The sequence below is a fragment of the Eschscholzia californica genome, unplaced genomic scaffold, assembly GCF_041429995.1.
Source record: "Eschscholzia californica isolate CP2 unplaced genomic scaffold, dmEscCali1.0.p SCAF_1, whole genome shotgun sequence".
Classification (NCBI taxonomy): domain Eukaryota; kingdom Viridiplantae; phylum Streptophyta; class Magnoliopsida; order Ranunculales; family Papaveraceae; genus Eschscholzia; species Eschscholzia californica.
Genome location: NW_028238198.1, coordinates 82,743,356 through 82,755,656, shown reverse-complemented (window position 1 = coordinate 82,755,656; position 12,301 = coordinate 82,743,356). Strand labels below are relative to the sequence as shown.

The following is a 12,301-nucleotide window of genomic DNA, read 5'->3' as shown; positions in this document are numbered from 1 at the left end:
TGTTTATTTTTTGCAGATAGGCCGCTAGTGGCTCGCCACTAGGGCCCAGTGTCTATGACCTCTAACGAACTGAACAACGAACAAACAGATTGTGTTGAGGGTCTCAGAGGCTAACATTTCACTCTTAGGACATATGAGCTGTTCATGGGATCCCCTGTATCAACTAAAAAGAAAGAAATAAAAGACCGTTGGTTGCCTCAATTGCAAGTGACCCTTTTAACAGTAGGTCAAACCATTCTTGTTTGTTACACCCTTAAAACTGACACAGATTCATTTGCAACAATTTATTTTATAAAAAAGTAAAAGTGACCGGTTGACCGGGAATATAAAGACGACCATCACTATACGACATACACTAAAGGCACTACTGTATAGCTGTAATCAATTTACCGCCATACCTATTGGACCCGTTACCGGTTTGTCGAGAAGAACGCGCTTAACTTTATGATAAATTACTTACGTGTCTGGCTTAGTCACCAATATAATGCTGAGTTGTCAACCGAGCCTCGTAATTATTCTAGGCTTGGATGACGTTCGTCTATCCGAACCTAGTCTCAAGAAAGTAAAGGTGGAGGAAGAGGCAAGAGAGGGTCTTCTTTGGGAAGCCACGACAGTAAAGAAGGAAGAGAAGAAGAACACCAGAAAAACAGTGAAAACTTTTTTCCCAAGTCTTCTCTCTCTCTATAAAATCTTTTCTCTCTCTAGAAACTCTCACTTTCTCTCTCTAGAAACTACTCTCTTCTTCTTCTTCATCTCTCTCTCTAACTCTAACTCTCTCTGTGCTGGCTGGTAGTTCTCCATTAAAGCTTTCACGTTACCTCGCACGGGAAACCTGTATGTATCTGTATTCACGGAAAAGCGGTAGAGAAGCTTGGTATTATCTCTTATAAACCCTAACAAGAATCCATTTCTCCTGAAGAACTCAGAACTTCTCTTTCTCTCTCTCTAGAACAAAAGATGGAGAAAAAATCTTTAATATCGTTTATACATCTCTATGTTTTGATTTATAGTACTTTATACATGAACTCATTAGCAATGTTAGATCCTCTTGATTTCTTAGCATTACAAGCAATTCGTAAATCATTATCAGATTTACCTGGTTCAAATTTCTTCTCAACTTGGGATTTTACTTCTGATCCTTGCAATTTCTCAGGTGTTTATTGTGTTTCTGATAAAGTCATTTCATTAAATCTTGGAGATCCAAGAGCTGGTACATCAGGATTAACAGGTCATATTGATTCTTCAATCGGAAAACTTTCTGCTCTTGTTGAACTATCAATTGTTCCTGGAAGAATCATAGGTACTCTTCCTCAATCTATGTCTCAATTAAAAAACCTAAGATTTCTAGCCATTAGTAAAAACTTCATCTCTGGTGAAATTCATTCTTCTTTATCAGATCTTAGAAATCTTAGAACAATCGATCTTAGTTATAATCAATTTACTGGTTCAATTCCTAGAGCATTTGGAACTTTTCATTCTTTATCAAATCTTATTCTTTGTCATAATCATTTCTCTGGTTTTATTCCTCCTTTCTTTTCTCAAACCCTAACTCGTCTTGATCTTAAAAACAATGAACTCTCTGGTCCACTTTTCCGTTGGTCACTTCCTTCTTCACTTCAATACCTTTCTCTCTCTAAAAATCGGTTAACCGGACCGGTAAACCAATTACTAACCAGGTTGAATCGGTTAAACTATTTAGACCTAAGTATGAACCAGTTCACCGGCAGTTTACCTGCAAATTTGTTCACATTTCCGATTTACAATCTTCAATTACAAAGAAACTTGTTTTCAGGATACGTTCAACCGTACAATCAAGTTTTAATCACAACCGTTGATCTTAGTCATAATCGGTTAACCGGTCAAATATCACCGTTTTTTGCCTCCGTACAGAATCTTTATCTGAATAGTAACCGATTTATGGGTCAAATACCCGGTAGCTTTGTTGCTAGTTTAATGGCGGCAAATATAAAATTACTGTACCTACAGCATAATTTTTTAACAGGTATTCAGATTAATCCAACGGCTGATATTCCTTTGAGTACTTCATTTTGTTTACAGTATAATTGTATGATTCCACCGATTCATACAACTTGTCCACTCAGTGCTGGAACGGAGAAGACAAGGCCTCCTTCTCAATGTATTGATTGGAGAGGTTAGAAGTGAAAATAACTTGTTTTCTCAAGGGTAAAATTGGAAGAATAGAAAAAGAAAAGCATTTTTTTATTTTTTTGATAAATTATGTTATTTGGTGATTTATATTTTGTTAATGATATGATGTTACCACAATATGAATAAATTGTGAAGTTGTAATTTTGAATATTTTATAGCTATTCTCTTCTGTATCTTTTGTTCGTCGAAACAGTTGTTTGCGGAAACAAATTTATCTGATTGTCAAAGCAAACATATTGGAAATATGATTTTGTAACGCGAGAGTTATGTTCGAGAAATTTTTAGTTGCATTTCGATTCCATATTTTTTTAGGTTTTCAAACGGGGCTAATCTGATTATCAAAAGTATAAGACCCAATTTAATCTACTTGTTCCATCCCAAAGATAAAGAGATGGCTGGATTGGGTAGAGCTCAAGGAAATGTTTACTATTTTTTGTTTTGTGTCTTTTTATGTTTTTCAGATCCAATATCTGAAAACCAGGCATTGTTTTTTGACATTTTGTCTTTGGTGTTTAGAGCTTTTGTTCTTCATATAAACTAATACATAGTTTGGAAGCATTTGATTGTGTAAGATTCTTTATTTTCTTTTCTGAGATTTTTTTTTTTTATGTACGCTTCATTCTTGTTTTTACCCCTATTTTAGTGATATTATTATATTTTGGCATAATAATTTTTTATTAAGATCCTTGGATGCTTGACTAGAGAAAATGTTGCAGTCTCCAACGTGTTGTCATGGCTATGCGTTACTTCAGATCCACTATTTTATTAATCATCGATTCAGAATTAGGGTACTAATTTTGTCCAAATCTATAAAAGAAAATTAGAAAGATGACTGAAATGCGAGAGACAAAATCGTTGTTCCCACACTTGTTAAATAACGATTTTACCCATTGTTTTATATGAGAGTCTGGTGGGCAGTAAACTCAGTCAAGGCATGTACCAATTTCGAACACCAACCTATCACCCCATCACCTTAACATGTATATCCAGCAAAAGTATTAAAACTTTTGCCATAAACTTTCATTGAGATGTAAAAATATATTCTTATGTCGATTGTAGTAAGTGAAAATTACAACCGTTAGTCAGCTGTATTAGTTAGACATCAAGTAAGCAAATCTCAAATATTTGATATTAAACTTGAGGAACAACTACTCATCTTTTCATCCTAAAGCAATAATTGACAACAAGAGAAGTCACAATCAAATGGTGAATTGTGATCACCTGAAAATGAGGATGAAAGAGAGTTACTAAGTAAAGAAAAAGATTTTCCAACATGAAACCCCATGGAAGAAGAGTTGTTTAAAATTGGCAATGGGACCATATAAAATAAACTATACAATAAATATGTCCTCAAAGTTGGAAGAAAAGCAAAGAGATGATTACCTTGTTTTCATTTGTACAAACCCTTGAAAGGATGTTGGCACTTAACCCCACCAACATGTTCTTATCTTTTATAACAAGCAAATCACTTCTATATACAAGTGAAAATCCCTTTCTTTTTCTTTTTTGTAATGTTAGGTTTGACCGCTATTCTTTTTAAGAATATTATGGAGATCTATGTCCGGTTGATCGACCAACAACTCCTCATGAATCTATTATCAAGATCACTAGGTAAGTATGAAGACTTGGACTACATTTTGTAAAGGGTTAATTTCGTTTTGGTCTTCAATTTACGACTAACTCACCGTTTAGGCTCTATAAGTGCCGATAGTTCGTTTTGGGCCTAATAGCAACAAATTTTTTTCAGAAATATCCTTAACGGTCAAAATGGAACTAAAACTAAACAAATGTATAAAACATTTATTTTCACCCCATCTCTACTTCTCTCATCCATTTCATCACTTATCTCCTTCACTCCATCTCTTCCTGTCACCACCTCACCCTTCTTCTCAAGTGAAAGATAGTTGGTCAACAACATCTGACTGACGACCTTCGTCTTAGATTTTTTTTCCTCTCTTCTTCCTTTTTTCTCTCTTCCCTCTCTCTACACTCATCAGCGAAGGAGATGACCTCCCTTCCTCAAAGGTCTGGATATGGAACCCCAGATCCAGACGACAAGGAAGTGAAACTCTTGAGTTTCTTTTAATGGTTGATCTGTCAGTCAAAGTTTATTGAGAAGATTGAACGCTTCAGTCAACGGGTAACCAGTTTAAATGAATCTTGTCTTTTCAAATTTGATTAGGGCAAAAGAAATAAGAACTCATGTTGACTTATGTAGGTATTTGAGTTGCATAAATAAGGAATATCAATATTATTTCAACAAAAAAAAAAAAGGAATATCAATATTCAAAGATCTTATTAATGAATTTGAAGATCGATTGATTACGTAAGCTCAAGCGAAAAAGAAGGACGAAGGAAGAAGGTACATAGAGAAAAAAATAAAAATAAAAAATTTGGGATTGAAGGTCGGCATCCATAGATTGTCGACTGACAACCTTCTATCGAAAAAGAAGGGTGAGTTAGCTAAAGAGAGAGATGAAGTGGAGGTGAGAAGTGATGAGACAGAGGAGAAAGGAGAAACAAGGTGGAAATAGATGTATTAAAAAAATTATTCCATTTTGCCCCCAAGGGAATTTCCAGAAAAATTAAAAATTTTCACAAACTGGCGAGTTAGTCACACATTAGAGGCCAAAACGAAATTTTCACAAACTTGCGAGTTTCACAAACAAATTACCTTAATTTTAGTCAAATAGAAGACTTAAATTTATAATTTTTGGTTCTAATATACCATGTCTTACCCTCGTATCCCAATAAATTGCTAATCTTTCAATAAAAAAGAATAAAATAAATTGCTAATGGGTTGTTGTTGTGCTAAAAGTATTTTTCATCTTCTTCTTTCTAGTTACTGTTGCTACTGCTATTCAAATATATTTTTATTAAATATTACCTATTCTGCAACCAAATGTTTAATAACAAGTTTACTGAATCACATCATAGATTCATTATGTGCTAGGAAAGTGGTCACTAACAGTTTCAAGAAACACTGAAATTAGGACTATTATTCTGAATTGAACATGTATTTGTTAAAATGGATTAAATCCATAAGAGTAGAAGGGACTTCAGATAGTATTCTTGTTGATGGCATTTTGAATTATGAGTAAAATTATACAACAAGCTAGCTATACTAACAAATTATAATTCTATAGTTGATTTTTTATCTGCTTTTTAGATTTCGAAAATGAAGAGTAATATTATGATTCACCTCTTTAGTTTAATTATTCACTCCACATTTTTTTTTTTGAGAAATCAACTACGATTTACGTTAGTCGTTACAAAGCATTGATACATGTGATAAACACTATAACCGCCTAATTTAGACTATAATGAAAGAGACTCAAAGTCTGACAACATGAAAGAGACCTAAAACCCGAAAAATTATTATATTACTATATATATTGCCTAAATTACATGAGATAAATCTGAATGACAAACTGCTTCTACCGATACTCGATCTTACGACCTTATGGACTTAAGAGGGGTGTGCAACTGCTGCACCCAAAGAGCGGTGGACAATTATTCACTCCATTAACTCGCCAATTATGTCAACCAACTTTTCAAACTTAAGTGAATATCTCACATAAAGTTTTGTTTAAATGGCCTGTAGATTTATTAAATGAAATAGTGATATTTTCTTTAGAGAATTTTGTAATTATGTTTCTTCAAAGATAACATAAAATTATTTTCCGGTTTAAGAACGAAATCTTGAATCAGCATATTTAGTAAAAGAAAAAAATATATATTTCTACTTGTTAAAATTATAAAGAATTTATGACTTGATCATAAGAATTTTTTTTTTAATCCTTTAAAGGCATAAAATCAAGTTTTATTTCTCTCTGGATATTTTCTAATATCAAAAATATCTTTAAACATGCATATTAAAATTATATTAGTATTTTTAATAGTAAATCAATAAATAAACATAATCTAATTTCCTAAATAATTTCAATTTTTAACCAGTAAAGATATCTCTTAAAATTTTTATCATTAATAAAATTTTTCACTTTTGTATGTCAAACTAAGAGTCAACGAGGGTGTACCCCACCAAGATCTCAAACACCAACCCCTATTTAAATTTTGAAATCGACTTAAAAATCTCTCTCTCTTTCTCTCTCTTTCTCTCTCTTCACCATAAACCCTAAACCTTCGATCTTCCTCCTTGAAGAAGAACGAAGAAAAATCAGAAATGACGAAGAACAAAGCTTCTAGGAAGAAATCTAATCAAGAAAATCAATCAAAAGAAGTTTCTCAGCAAGATAAACCTCGTCAGATTGATGTTTCTCGTGAAGAAAAACCTCTCAAAGAGGTTTTTCAGCAAGAAAGGGTTCAGAAACCGATTACGAACGAAGGAAAACCTAAAATAACAACAGAGAATTATAATCCATTGGAGAAGATTACGAGCTTGAAAACTCTTAATAATATCCTTTTGAAAGAAACAAAGGAGCGACGTGATCAGGTTAGTACTCTTATGAAATCTAAAAGTGATCTTGAAATTGAAATCAAACGATTTATAGCTGAGAATCAAATATTAGAGGAAGAGAAGAAGATTCTTCAAGATAAAGCTATGGAAGCTGAGATTAAACATAACTTAACCCTAGTGAATGAAGCTGCGTTAGAGGAACAGATGAATGAAGAAGCTAAAGAATTGAACGATCAATTAAATGAGAAAATCAAAGAGGTTATTGAGGTGAATAAGGAGTTTAGTGATTACAGAATTGAAATGAATAACGATCGTGATAAGAGGCAAAAGGAAGAAGATAGATTGAGGAATTTAGTGATTGATTTGGAGAAGAGTAATGTAGAATCTCAGAATGAAATCAAGCGGATCTGGAAAGACTATAATCGAATTCTCGAACAGAAATCAGACATGGAGATCAAGTTTTGTAATCTAGAGAAAGAAAAGATTGATCGAGATGTTGAGATCAAGAAATTGCAGAAGCAGCTTGATATCGTCAATGGAGAGTTAGGTCGTGAACGAAGTTCTTCTGAAGTTGTTGTTCATGAGATGAATTTGATCCAGAAGAATCTCGATATTCAGGTAATTGAATCTAAAACTTTGAAATCAAATTTCATTGAACTTGATAAAATTAGATTAGAAATTCAGGAGAAACTTAATCAATTAGAGAAAGAGAAAGAAATACTTATTGAGGAAGGAAAAGTTAGGGAAATGAATATTCAATCTTTGATGAAGGAGAAAGATTTAGTTGATGGAAAGTTGATTGATTCCTTGAAATCAATTGAGAATCTGAAGAGAGAGAAAGATGAACTTGTTAGAGAGAAGGAAGAGATTAATGAACAGGGGACTAATCTGAAGATGAAGATGGATGACTTACAAAAGGAAGTTGAAAAGCTTAAAACCACCATATCTGTAATGGAAAAGAGTGAAGCAGAATTACAGTCGAAAGTTTCGAACACTTTGGATGAAGTAGCAAGAAAGTTTAAGAAAATAGACGAAGAGAAAGCTAATCTTGAGAAGGAAAAGGTTAAGAGAGAGACTGAAATTGAAGAACTTCAAAAAGAATTGAGCAATCTCAAAGTTGTTTCATCAAAACATGAAGAATCTTACAAAACCCAAGTGGGAAAAACTAGCAAACTTCAATCCGAATTCGAAAAAATGAAGGATAATCTCGAAAGGATTACTCTTGAGAAGAACGGTGTTCAAAAAGATCTTGAATTGAAGAAAAAAGACGAAACTATCTTGAAGCAAAAAGTTCAGGAATTAGAGAAGAATATAGAAAAGACACTTAAAGAACAAAATCAACAAAAGAAGGAATTATCTTCACTCTCTACAGAACTGAAGAAGAAGGATCATAAGCTTAAAGTGTTAATGGAAGAGAAATCAGCACTCCAGAAGAAACTAAATGAATCAGAGAAAGGAAATCAAACTCTGATTTCAAAGGCGAATCTAGCTGAAGCAAACTCTAAGAAAGCTTTAATGATCTTAAAGAATGTTGCAGAAACCTTGACTAAATCTGAAAATGAAGACATGGGTGGAAGTCAAAAAGCGAAATCGAAGAACAATTCAGTAAAGGTGGTAGAGAAAGAAATTCAACCATTTGCAATAGAGTTGGAATCCATTAAAAGGGTTTTTAAGAAAAAGGAAGACAAGATTGAAGTAATGAATAAAGAAATCAACTTACTCAATCAGTCTGTGGTTGCTGCTAAGAAGAACAAGAACATTTGGACATGGATTTCTTCTGCAACTACAATATTAGCTGCTGCTTCAGCTACCTATGCTGCTAGAGGAGGTAAGTAGTAGTAGTTCATCTTCTAATCAAGTTTTTACAAATAGTTTTTGGTTAATAAAATTTGAAATGGAGTGTGAGAAAACACCTAGTTTGTTCATTTTGAAGTACTTTAAGTTTGATGCTTGAAATTGTTGAAACTAAACTTCCTTCTATCTAAGAAGGAAGGAATATGTGCTCTCTTTCATACTTGGGTTTATCCTGAAATCATGATCTCTGTGATAATGTTTTGAACTGATTTTACTGCAATAATGTTGTTATTAGTTTTGGATAAATCATGAATTTTCATTTGCTAGTAAATTAGTAGTAATCTCTTTTTGTTGCTTTATGGTGAATAATTGAAATGATATTATTTGAGGAGGGAAGCTCTTATGAGTTACTAGTATCATTAGATACCGTTGATTTCGATATTATTCGAAACGATAGTTAAAATAGCCCTCAGATCGACGAGGGAATTTGTCTGCTACTCCTACTGTTTTTGTCATGTTGAAATATTTGATTTCACAAATGATAACTATCGAAGGATTTCAAATGTTCTACTACTGAGATACTTTCTACGACACATTTTATGCGAGTTTCGGATGAGTTTTTGCCACGTTTTGTATAGCTTTTGTAGACTCTTTTGCGGCACTTTTAGGCCATCTTTGAACAAAAGCTTCAATATCAGTTTTGCTATATTTTAAGTGTCACTTTCTTGTAAGATTTTAGGTGTCATCTTTTAAGACGCGTTAAGTTATATTTTGAAGGCTTTAAGTGACATTTTTCGCGAGGGATTTGTCACAAAGTCTACAAGTACTACTTTTGTAGTGCTTGATGTCATACATTTGCGATGATTTGGTTGATACATTTGCAACACTTTAGGTGACACCCATTTCAGCTTTGGATGAGACTCTTCATGGTGCAAGATGCCAAATCCAAGTTTAAGTTTTTGTAGATCTCACACTTTTAGGTGGCACTTTTATGACTACAATGTTGTTGAAATTCCACAAAACCTTTTAAATCGTTTTAAATAGTCATAATTTTAAATAAGGTTTTCAACTAATCGAGAGAAATTCCATTTAACAAACATACCCAAAGACAAAATGTATTAAGATTCAAACACAAAATACAAAATTAGTAGTAGTTGCAGACTCTTGGTAGATTAATCCTTACTTGTGACCTTCTTCTTGTCTTTTGCAGATTGTTTTGTCTAAATCTCGCTTCAAATAAGTTTTAGAATGTATTGAAACTAAACTTTCGATACAAGTCACTACATGAATATAGTTATTTGGATTATCAGTCATTAGCTTGGGAATTGTAACACTTTTACGTTTGTCATATAAAATTAACTCCTTGGCATTTTTGTCGAATAGAACGTCTCCATTTTTGAAATACGTTATCGGAGTAATGAATTGATCAAAGCTATCTTTGCGAATGGTATACATTTTAGTCCAAGACCCACTCACTTCATAGTCCTTCAGTACCCACAATTCCATATGAAGATTCAAACTACTATCAAAAGAGAAGCAAAGATTCTCCCCCAAAACACCAAGTTCTGCGTTAGGTGTTGATAATTTGTCTTTCAAATGTTCTGGTACTACCACATCTCCCACACTGTCTTCGACCGTATCATCAAAACAAAGTATAACATTGTATGAAGTTTTATCGGATTCTGTTATTAACGGAGTTGCAATCCAATGAAGAGCTCCATTAACAAGGATACCACGATCGGTACGAACGAGTCTGAAAGGAATGTAGCCCACGACTTTCCACAAATTGGAACATGAAGTATAGGTTGTAATTGCACTAAAGAAATAATCAAAGGTTTTGTCAAACATCGATGTAATAATAAACACCTTGTAATCATCAAGCTTACAATCACAAACAAAACCAACCCCGTACGAGAAAACCTCGAAACGACTTAATATTCTATGTTGAAGATAACCAGAAAGAGAGGGTGGTGAAGATAGTATTTTATATTCATCAGTAGATGGATTCCAGAGGTAGTATTTCCAACAATCATCATCATCATCGTGACTGCGAGAAGTGAAGCAAACCAAACCATTACAAGAACCCACCAATCGAATACGACTGAATGGCAAAGAGACGAATGGGTAATCGATAATGTTAGGAGATGATTTATTAGATGTTAATGAATTATAGTCGATGGAGTATATTCTGTCACAGTGAGTGAGAATTAGACTAGATTTGTCTTGTTGAGTTGAATGATGAAGGAGGTGATGTTCAATGAAATAAGGATCAGAGAATAGAGAGCACCATCCCTTGCATACTGTCCTAAATCTATAGATTGATTTCACGGGCAGCTTTGAAAGTATGATATTTATGATTTCGTCGTGGAGGTGGATTTTCGACTTTGAACCTCGACTTCTTTTAATTTTCTTCATACTTGTAGAGAAGGAATTTGATTTTGTGGGAAGAAATTAAGATGACTGACCACAAACAGGAGTATATATATACTATATGGTGAATGTGATGATTTCCTAATGGGGTTCGGTTTGGACAGTAAAATAGAAGTTCGTTTGGGAAGTGGGTTCCGGATACAAAAATGTTTAGGGAACAGAAAAAGATAAAAAATAGAAGTTAAATACTAGTCCTTACCGATTTTACCTCATCTCACCTTTAAGGACATGGGTTGGTTCCAATTAAGGCCGGCCCCCAATTAGTGACCACCTAGAAAAGTGGTCCATCATATTTTTGTAACAGACCCCAATTAGGGGTTCAAAATGATAATGCTTTAGGGGTTAACTCTCATTTCCTATTTTTCCGTCAAAAGTTCGTTAAGTGGCTCGTGCCACTCACGTGGGTTTCTTTTGGCGAAATTGCCCTCCTCCGAACCGTTGGAACTATGTACCAGAATTGCCCCTCTCTATCCCAAAGGTCCTATGAAATACCCTCTTTATGTAGAGATCATTAGATTGAGGGATGTTCAAACCGATCTCTTCATCCTAATATTGCTAATTAAGTCAGTGCTAAAACGATGGGAGGGGATGTTAAACGTGAAGAAACAAACTAGGTAAGCCACAGTTGGTCTTCATCACCTTTACTATAATTGGGGTCCTTCCCTAAATATTAGTTTTACAGTGGGGGTCCTTCACTAAAGGTCGTATTTTTCATGTTATTACAGGAGATGAGCTGCCAAATCTGTAAGGTGAAATCACATGAATCACACGAAAGCACCAAAGTTGTTTTCTGTTATGAGATTGAGTATTCCAAAAGCTGTAGAGAGAGAAATAAGAGATGAAAACGATATAGGTACAAGATTTCATGAAAACCCTTTCGATCTATTTCAGTTTTTGCTTGAAATCGAAAAAACCCTAGGGTTTCGAATTGTGACGCCCCGTGTCCCAAAATAGACACGACCACGCCCCGGCAATTCACAGACGAGACAGAAATCCGACAGAGTCTCCTCTGTAAATCGAACCGGCCGCACCTGTAAACCTTAAAACATTTGACTTTTCAAACTTTAGATTAAAACATTAATAGTAATTAATAATAAATATATAAACCCCAACCAAAAAATTATATATATATATATGTTCGGAAAATCCAACAAAACCCATTACCTTCTTTGAATTGTAAACCTATTAATATTTTCAAAACACCCCAACCGAAACCGAACTACACTCATCGACAACAACAGTATATGCTATTAACTTCCGAGCGAAGTCAAAATAACGTCCGAATATCAAATAAGTCCAGCCGAAATTCCCGGTTCCTCGAGATATGTCCGATGAGTGTTCTTGTTCAACCAAAATAAATATTCGAAATGAATCCTAAAACTCATGAGCTCCGCTGGGCGCTCCAACTCGTCTAACCTTAGTCTTCTATATTTAACCGAAAAACATGGGATCTTGCACGAATAGTCTAAAGGGAAGGGTTTACTGGCTTCT

The 12,301-nt window shown here is 34.0% G+C and overlaps 3 protein-coding genes across 3 annotated transcripts; 2 read left to right on the top strand and 1 right to left on the bottom strand.

Annotated features, from left to right (window-relative positions):
• Window positions 1–594: 594 nt before the first annotated feature.
• LOC147570027 (uncharacterized) lies at window positions 595–2,319 on the top strand. Its single transcript, XM_086656606.1, has one exon. The coding sequence runs from the start codon at window positions 958–960 to the stop codon at window positions 2,155–2,157; it is 1,200 nt and encodes a 399-aa protein (XP_086512732.1). The 5' UTR covers window positions 595–957; the 3' UTR covers window positions 2,158–2,319.
• A 3,932-nt stretch (window positions 2,320–6,251) lies between these two features.
• On the top strand, window positions 6,252–8,714 carry LOC147570026 (uncharacterized). The gene has a single exon (XM_086656587.1). It carries the CDS (start codon window positions 6,353–6,355, stop codon window positions 8,420–8,422), a length of 2,070 nt encoding a protein of 689 aa, XP_086512713.1. The 5' UTR covers window positions 6,252–6,352; the 3' UTR covers window positions 8,423–8,714.
• Window positions 8,715–9,559: 845 nt separating this feature from the next.
• LOC147570025 (F-box protein CPR1-like) lies at window positions 9,560–10,795 on the bottom strand. Its single transcript, XM_086663739.1, has one exon. It carries the CDS (start codon window positions 10,793–10,795, stop codon window positions 9,560–9,562), a length of 1,236 nt encoding a protein of 411 aa, XP_086519865.1.
• Between the last annotated feature and the right edge of the window lie 1,506 nt (window positions 10,796–12,301).